The sequence below is a fragment of the Bos indicus x Bos taurus genome, chromosome 29 (assembly GCF_003369695.1).
Source record: "Bos indicus x Bos taurus breed Angus x Brahman F1 hybrid chromosome 29, Bos_hybrid_MaternalHap_v2.0, whole genome shotgun sequence".
NCBI lineage: Eukaryota > Metazoa > Chordata > Mammalia > Artiodactyla > Bovidae > Bos > Bos indicus x Bos taurus.
The window spans coordinates 5,799,793-5,808,247 of NC_040104.1; the positions used below are offsets into that span (position 1 = coordinate 5,799,793).

Genomic DNA, 8,455 nt, shown 5'->3' on the forward strand with positions numbered 1-8,455 from the left:
CAGCAAGGGATTAATAATTAGATATGTACAGACATGCAACGCAGCAGGGAAAAGGCTAGAAACACAACAGAAAAAAATGGACGAAGGGTAGGAACAGACCATTCGCAGAAGAGGAACCACCATGAACTGACATGTGCATGAAGAGCTGTTCAAATTCTCCCGTTGTCAGAGACACCAGATGAAAAAGAGACCCAATTTTAGATTCATCAGCCATGGGACTTTCCTAATGGTCCAGCGGTTAAGAATCCGTGCTTCCATTGCAGGGGGCACAGGTTCAATGCCTGGTCAGGGTGTAAAGATCCCACGTGCCTCTGGGTGCAGCTCCCTCAAAAAATCTAGCTTAATCGCCCATTACAAAGTTGGAATACTAAGGGCCTAGAGAAAACTGGAATCTGTATGGTGGGAGTGCAAATTTGTACAGCTACTCAAGAGACCATCCATGATACTTTGTGAAGTCAGTGGCGCGTGCACCCTATGGCCTGGGAGTCCTATTTCAAGAGGGGTTTTTCCACTCTTCATAAGGGTACAGTGTGAAGATGTTCACAACAGCGACTTATGTGATGAGGGCATTGAGGCCAAGCTATGCGTACATCATTGAGGGCTGTGGTGGGTAATAAAAGCGCTGGATGCTCAACACGGTATGCTGAATGTAGTTAGTAGACGCAAACATGAGGTGAAGGTGGAAAACGTTCGTGTTGAGTGTAAAAACGTAAACAGAATGAGTGCTATACACGATACTACGTTTGTAAATTGCAAACACACGCGCGTACAAGCCAATACCACGTGGAGTAGAGGCCCAGACAGGATTCAAAGCAGTGGACTGAGCACACTGACGTGGGGGTCCCATGGAAGGCAGGAGGAAAAACAGGAGCGAAGGAAGGAAAACAACTCAAGACGAGTTAAATACTTCATAACACAAGACGGGCTTTGTTCACTGTGATGAGGCGTCACAAACCGTGCAGGATTGACTCAGCTCTGCACACGGAGTCACAGAATGAACGGGGGTGGGTAGATGGAGGAGCATGAGCCCCCCCCAGCCTGCATTCGAATCCCAGTCCTACTACTCGCAAGCATGTGGGAACCGGGAGAGAAGCTCTCATTCACGTCGTCCACAAATATTTATTGAGGATCTATGTAGTTCCAAACACTGTTCTGGGCACAGTGGACACAGTGTTGAATAAGACAGTGTAAAACAACATAATTTCAGGTAAGGGCTGTGTGATATGAAACTGACTTTAGATTGCATAGTCGGGCACAGCTTCTCTGAGAGGTGACATTAGAGCAGATACATACATGATGAAAAAAATCCCCCCACCCCCACCCCGGTGAAAGAGCAAGGTTAAGTGCTTTCCTGGCATAGAAAAAAAGCATGTGCAAAGGCCCTGAGATGGAAGGAGCTTGGCCTGTGTGGCTGAATGAGGTGAAAGAGGGGCAGAGGGGGACTTGATGAGATTGGGACAGACAGGCAGCAACCGTTCAGAGCTCTGTGTGGGCTTTAGTCAAGAGTTCAGGTATTATTCTAATCACAATGGAAAACCAAGGGATGGTTTTATGCAGAGGAGTGACTTGGCAGCATATTTAAAAAACAAAAAAAGTTTTATTGAAGACTAATACAAACAGAAAAGGACCAGATATGTTTTAAAAGACCACTTTGCCTGCTGCGTGGAAGCCAGTGCAAGCCACAAAAGCTCTCTTTTTCCACATCTGCACCTAGACAGCATATTAAAAAGCAGAGACATTACTTTGTCGACAAAAGTCCATCTAGTCAAAGCTATGGTGTTTCCAGTAGTCATGTATGGGTGTGAGAGTTGGACTATAAAGCAAGCTGAGCGCTGAAGAATTGATGCTTTTGAACTGTGGTGCTGGAGAAGACTCTTGAGAGTCCCTTGGACTGCAAGGACATCCAACCAGTCCATCCTAAAGGAAATCAGCCCTGAATATTCATTGGAAGGACTGATGCTGAAGTTGAAACTCCAGTACTTTGGCCACCTGATGCGAAGAACTGACTCATTTTTAAAGACCCTTATGTGGGAAAGATTGACGGCAGGAGGAGAAGGGGCCGACAGAGGATGAGATGGTTGGATGGCATCAGCGATGCGATGGACATGAGTTTAAGTAAGCTCTGGGAGTTGGTGATGGACAAGGAGGCCTGGCGTACTGCAGTGCATGGGGTCACAAAGAGTCGGACACGACTGAGCGACTGGACTGAACTGAACTGCACGGTGGTGACAATCCCTCTCCCGAGCAGGGCCGTGGTGAGTAAGGGTGGGAAAACAGTGCTCAGGAATTTCCTCGGCACTCAAGGAGAGGTCTGGGATGCAGACGGCTCTATCTCGGACCTGTAATGCTGGCGCGTGGCAGCCCCTCCAAGACCCTTGGATACACCCAGGGATTGCCTCCGAGAGCGGCACTCGTTGTTGTTGGTCGAGGCGGCCGCTAGGCGGCGCGGCGAGCCCAGCTCGTTCCGGACGAGAGCGGGCCCGGTCCATCGGTCTGCTCGGCGCTCGGCAGCTCTGGCCTGCTGAAGGCGGACGGGGGGCGGGGCCGTCATGTAAGGGCGGGGCCTCGGCCAGGGCGCCGGACCGTCGAGCAACCTAGACGACGGCCCGGGGGCGGGGCCTGCGCGCGGGGGCGGGGCCTGCGGGCGCAGAAGGCGACCGCGCAGCGCGCCTGAGCGGGCCGGGGTCATGAGTGCCTCCCGGCCCCAGTTCAGCATCGATGACGCCTTCGAGCTGTCCCTGGAGGACACGGGCCCTGGGCTCGAGCCCAGCGGGGTCGCCCGCTTCGGGCCGCTGCATTTCGAGCGCCGGGCCCGGTTCGAGGTGGCCGACGAGGACAAGCAGTCCCGGCTGCGCTACCAGGTGAACCGCCCGGCCCACCTCACCCCACCCTCGCCCGAGTCTGGACGGACCCCAGGCGGGACCCCGGAGAACCGCGACTCGGCCGGAGCGGGAGACCGCCCCCGGGAGGTGGCCACTGATCCAAATCCCTGCCCAGACCCTCTCAGCTCTGATTTCAGTCCCCAGCACCTAGGAGCTCGCCCCCACCCCAGCTGGAGACCCCAACCTTGAGTCCCCATCTATCCTGGCTACTGACCCTCCCTCTCCTTACCCCACAGGGATGGGGAGCTCTTCTGTACTTGAACCAAACTTTGTCCATACTCAAAAGCAGCCCCGAGAGCCCCAGGCCAGATAATCCAACGGGAACCAGCACCCCCTTTTCTGTTCTGGAAGTCCCCACCCCATCCTTTTCTCCAGAGCTGAAGGCCCTGACTCACATGATGAGTGAGTCCTTGCCCGTGCCGTGGCTCCCACTAAACTGGAAATCCCCCTTTTTCCAGAGGACCTCCACCATCTCTAGACTCCTTGTCTTGGGAGCCTGAACAAGATTCCTGTGCCCCAAACCTTGAAACGATTGGCCTGCCCTTCTCTGGCCTCCCAAATCCAGGGCCTCCATACTGGGCCCCCGAAATACCATCCTGACACCTCCACCCTGACTCCCAAAGCTTGGGAGATCTCCTGGCCCCTGCTGGCTCGTCCCTGCCAAAGCCCCCAGCACATACTCCTACCTCGGTTTCAGTTTCTATGAATCACCAAACCCGTTCTGCTGGGAGGGCGGAGGGAGCAGCTGTCAAGCGGCCAGGCAAACAGCTGTGTGGGCTGCCTTTCTTCCTCTCCACCAGAGGGGAGTGAGGAAGGGCCTGAGCCCAGTAACCCCTCTGAGCTCTGTGTTCTGGGATAGAACCTGGAGAACGACGAGGATGGAGCCCAGGCCTCTCCGGAGCCGGATGGGGGAGTCAGCAGCAGGTCAGGGCCAGGTGGGGACCCACCCCGTACTCCTAGCCCCATGCTTCTGGCTCCCGTGCCCAGGCGCTGCTCAGTCGTCCACCTCACCTCACTCAGCTGTATCACGTCCTGTCCTAAAGAGACCTCTACGTGGGGTCCCTGTCCTGCAGCCTCCCCTAGTGCCAACCCCACCCGCCCACCTCACCAGGCTCTTTATCCTGCAGAAACCCCCGGCCTGGGCTGCCCCTGCCTTCTCACAGGTGGCTTGTCCTGCAGAAACCCCCAGCCCTTGAATTCCTCTTCACCCCGGTCCTCTGTCAGTGTCCCCTCTCCTGTAGGAACACCCAGCCCCAGTCTCCACACCATCCCCCACGTCATGATTCCTGTCCCAAAGGGTCCCTTTCCTCACCTCCCTTGTCCCCTCACTGGGCCCACTCGTCCTGCAGGGATTCTGGCCAAACATCCATCCGCAGCTCCCAGTGGTCCTTTAGCAGCATCAGCAGCAGCACTCAGCGCTCCTACAATGCGTGCTGCAGGTGAGACTCTGCCCTGATCCCACCACCGGTGGCCCCTGTCCCCACACAGGCAGCCCCAGCTACTCCCCCGCTGTCCCTGTCCTCTGGGCGGGGGAGGGTGCCCATGGGAGGAGGTGGGCCTCCTGTCACGTGTCCACACTCTTCCTGCTCTGCTGCCATCCAGCTGGACTCAACACCCTTTGATCCAGAAGAACCACCGGGTAGTGCTGGCCTCCTTCCTGCTTCTCCTGCTGGGGCTGGGTGAGTGCCCTGCCTACCCCCATCAGGGCTCCACCCTCCTTTTGCTCAGGTTCTGCACCCCTCGTGAACCACCCAGCACCCTGAGGAGGCAGCTGGCTGGCATGACCCCACCCCCATTTTACAGATGAGGAAGCCGAGGCCTTGGGAGGGGCAGGTGCAGCCTCCTGGTCACAGAGCCAAAAAATCACACATAGTTGAAAATGGAACCTGGTTCCATGCTCCAAACTTTTCCTTATTTTTTTTTTTTCAGTCTGTTTAATCCATTAGGGAAGAGAAAGTAACAGCTACTATTTATTCTGTGTCTACTTTGAACCAGGTGCAGAGCAGGCTTCCTTACCGAGGTCACACAGCAAGTGAGAGGTGGGGCCACTACTCAGAACCTAAATGTAGGGGCAGGTGAGCAGGGATACGCCCGGCCCAGTGGCCAGGACTGCAGAGTACCCTGCCAGCCCGAGCCACAGGGTACCTGTCAGTTCCCTTCCTCTGGAGTCTGAGAGCTGACAAGGACCTCTCCCCCGCACCCATTATTCAGATGGGGAAACTGAGGCCCCGAGCAGAGAGAAACCAGAGCCAGATGTTTTCTGACTCCTTTTCTCCTCATTCTGTGGGGCTGAGGAATCAGGGTCCCCCTGAAAGAGTCTAGGGTTGGGATCAAGAGGAGCCCGTAACATGGGCCCCACTGTGGCAGCCGCTCTCCGTCCTCCAGGAAGGTCAGAGCCCCCTAGCAGGAAAGCTGAGCAGCATCCTTGCTTCAGTTCTGGGTGTGTGTGCAGGGGAGGGAGCTGCCACCTTCCCAACACTTGGAGTCACACTGGCAACCTGCCTTACCTCATTTTATCCTCATCACCCGACGGGGCAAACATTATTACTCTCCCAATTCAAAAATAAGGACACAGGTGAAAGGTCACAGCTGGGAGGTAGATGAGCTGGGATTTAAACCCACATCAGTGACATTGCCAGGCCTGTGGGCTGCCACAACCCATAAATTAGGAAGAGGAATTAGAAAAAGATGCCTCTTCTGAGTGGGCAGAGCCCACAGCCATGAGCCAGGATACCGAGAGTGAGTTTCAGCCGCCATCTCATCCTTTTTGAGGTGTTCTGTGCAGGACACAAGCCACACAGCAGTCCATGGTGGTCCTGCAAGCCTCTGTGCTGTACCCCCACAATCTTCAGGGCTGCAGAGCCCAGCTCCCCATTTCCCCGCCCATCCCATCCTAAAACTGGGGACCCAGGACTCTCAGCATCTGAAAAATTGATCCAGCCGTGACCTCAGCTTCCCCAGTGCCCACTGTCATTAACCAAAGTCCACATCCCTCTCCAAGCCTGGACTCTGCCTCTCCAGTCTCCCCAAAAGCTGGAAGTTCCTAGAAAGTTCCTCCAGACTCTGGGCCTTTGCCAGCCTGTTTCCCCGTCTGGAACACTGTTCTCCCTTTCTGCCTGTGGGATGCCCAGAACAAAGCCTCTGAAGTCAGATGACCTCCACCTTCCCAATATAGCCAGGGACAAGTTACTCCTCCCCCTCCCCAAACTCTGTGCCTCAGTTTCCTCTTCTTCACAGTGGGGATGATAATACCTATTCAATCAAGGTGATAATTAAATAAGGCACTGCATGTAACACGCTTAGCCCAGTGCCTGCTAGCACCTGGTCAAAGGTGACTAAGTGGTGACTGCTCCTGCTGCTACTGCCCTTGCTCAGCTTAGATGCCACTGCCTCCAAGGAGCCCTCTCTGATTCCCCAGGCTCCTGAGCTGCCTGATCACAGGAGTTTGGAGGTTCTTGTTGGTTGCTCCACTCTGGAAGGGCCTGGAGGCAGAGACCTCATCTGCCGTTCCCGGTGGGATTGCCAGTACCAGGCACTTAGCAGTTGAACTCCGTTAGGTGTTTGCTGACTGACTAAAGGAGCCACACCAAGGAGCAGACAAAAATGTCCTTTCACGGACATTTCCCAGGGCCTTCCAGGTGTCCTGCCCTGAAAACACAGAGCTTGGTGAGCTTCCCCTGGAGGGTCTCTACCCAGGGGGCCTTCAGCTTAGGTGGGGGACACCATTCCTCAGACCTAAGCCACGTGGGAGATCGCGGGTGGAGGTCCCCACCCTGCCACCAGCTTCTGCCTCCTGCGGCGCCTCCCTCACCCTCGCGGCTCCATTTGTGTGCAGTGCTGATCCTGACCGGCGTGGGACTGGAGGTGGCCCCCTCGCCAGGTGAGCGGCCCCTCCGACCCCCGCAGGCAGCGCTCACTCCCCTCTTGTACCCAGGGGTCCTTGGCAAGCCCTTCCACTTCCTCCAGCGGTCAGCACCCTCCCGGCAGGAAACACCCCCTTTGACCTCGGAGAGGGAGACTTGCCCAGGCACTGAGCCCGCCCGGGAGCTTCCCTGCCCTGACCGGACCCCTCCTCCCCTCCCGCAGGTGTCTCCAGCGCCATCTTCTTCGTGCCGGGCTTCCTATTGCTGGTCCCAGGAGGTGCGAGTGGGCGGTGGGCGAGGGCGGGATGTGGGCGGGGCGGGGCGGGGCCCTGGGCAGGCAGTGGGCGGGGTCCGGCACTGACAGACCCCGCCCTGCAGTCTACCACGTGATCTTCATCTACTGCGCCGTCAAGGGTCACCGGGGGTTCCAGTTCTTCTACCTGCCCTACTTCGAGAAGTGAGCAACCGGAGGTAGACGGCGGGATCCAGCGTCAGCGCCGAGAGGCCCCAGTGTGTGCGGCCTCCTCGCATCCCTAGAGGGGCACTCCCGGGGTCCGCGCCCGGCTTCGGGTCCCTCATCTCAAGGGAAAAGCCCCGCCGGGACCCTCAAGCCCCCTAGTCCTCTCGGGAGTTTGCTCAGGAAGTTTGGGGCGTGTGGGTCTTGGGCCACTACCCAAGTGAGCATGTGAGCCTGGGAAAGTCGCCCCTTCCCTCTCTGTGCCTTAACTTATTCTCAGGCCCTGGGGTTGCTGGGTTGGTGATGTTTTGTGCTAATAAAAGCGGTGCTTAATTTCAGCCCACAGTTGGCTTTTTACTTGCCACCGGCCACCAGGCTGGCCACAGCCCCCTCCTAGAAAGGCCAAGAGAAGGACTGACCATAGGGCTGAAGGGCTCTGGGACTGTTCCTCCCTATGGTACACATACAGCCCTGACGCTCCAAGACTTGCCCAAGGTCACACAGCTCATTAGCAGCAGACCTGGGCCTGAGCTCTTCTGCCCTGCAAGCCCGGAGAAGGCTCTCCCCGCCCTTAGCTGAGTCAGTCCTGCTGGGTCTCCAGTCAGAGGGCAGCACTGGTGCCTTCCCACCCCCCAGCCCTGGCCAGGGGCAATCTGGTGACGCAGGCCTGGGGCCTGGAGGCTGGTATCCTGGTTCCAGCCTGGCTCTGGGGCCCTGGGCTGCCACAGCCAGCTCCGAATGTGGGCCACCGGGAGGCAGCCACCCAGACTCCTCCACCCACTGCCCTACTTCCCAGGCCCAGGGGTTGGGAAAAGCAGGGGCAAAGGACATAGGAAGTGGGGCCTGTGTGACAGAAAGCCTCAATGATCAAAGACTCTTCGAATCACAGAACATTGGAAACAGACCGCGGCAGAATTTTGGAAGGACTGAGCATCTCCGGATCTCAATAACCAGGAAACAATCTTTGAGCACCCCGAAATCTGAGATCATAATAGCTGCCATTTATCAGACTCTTAGAAGGCACCAGGTTGTGTGCTAAGCACTTTACACAGGTTATTTCTGGTCATCCTCCAAGAAAACCGAGGCCCAGAGAGACTGGGTCAGCCAAGGGCAGAGTTAGGAACATAACCCAGAGCTTCTGTGACTTGAGCAGGAGGGGTGTCAGCAAGCCGGTATGGTCCCCAGCTAACCAACTGGCCGAATGAGTGTGGGCCAAGGAGACCCTGTTCGTATTCTTACGTGTTCACAGTCTT

At 56.6% G+C, this 8,455-nt stretch overlaps 1 protein-coding gene across 8 annotated transcripts; it reads left to right on the forward strand.

Annotated features, from left to right (window-relative positions):
- The first annotated feature begins 2,627 nt into the window (after positions 1-2,627).
- Positions 2,628-7,540, forward strand: TMEM134 (transmembrane protein 134). Of its 8 annotated transcripts, none has more exons than XM_027532281.1 (7): positions 2,628-2,861; positions 3,742-3,806; positions 4,232-4,321; positions 4,485-4,561; positions 6,718-6,762; positions 6,969-7,022; positions 7,124-7,540. In XM_027532281.1, exons 1-7 carry the CDS (start codon positions 2,688-2,690, stop codon positions 7,204-7,206), a joined length of 588 nt encoding a protein of 195 aa, XP_027388082.1. In that variant the 5' UTR covers positions 2,628-2,687; the 3' UTR covers positions 7,207-7,540. The 8 variants fall into 8 exon arrangements, with proteins under 8 accessions (XP_027388082.1, XP_027388080.1, XP_027388081.1 ...); XM_027532279.1 differs by having other exon boundaries at positions 6,511-6,762; positions 7,124-7,296; XM_027532280.1 differs by having other exon boundaries at positions 6,616-6,762; positions 7,124-7,296.
- Positions 7,541-8,455: the final 915 nt, after the last annotated feature.

Bases quoted from the DNA above. Each gene is read 5' to 3' on its own strand.
- TMEM134 (XM_027532279.1), top strand. From the start codon at position 2,688: ATGAGTGCCTCCCGGCCCCAGTTCAGCATCGATGACGCCTTCGAGCTG. The intron at 4,322-4,484 runs GTGAGACTCTGC...GCTGCCATCCAG, and splicing joins TCCTACAATGCGTGCTGCAG to CTGGACTCAACACCCTTTGA. The intron at 4,562-6,510 runs GTGAGTGCCCTG...GACATTTCCCAG, and splicing joins GCTTCTCCTGCTGGGGCTGG to GGCCTTCCAGGTGTCCTGCC.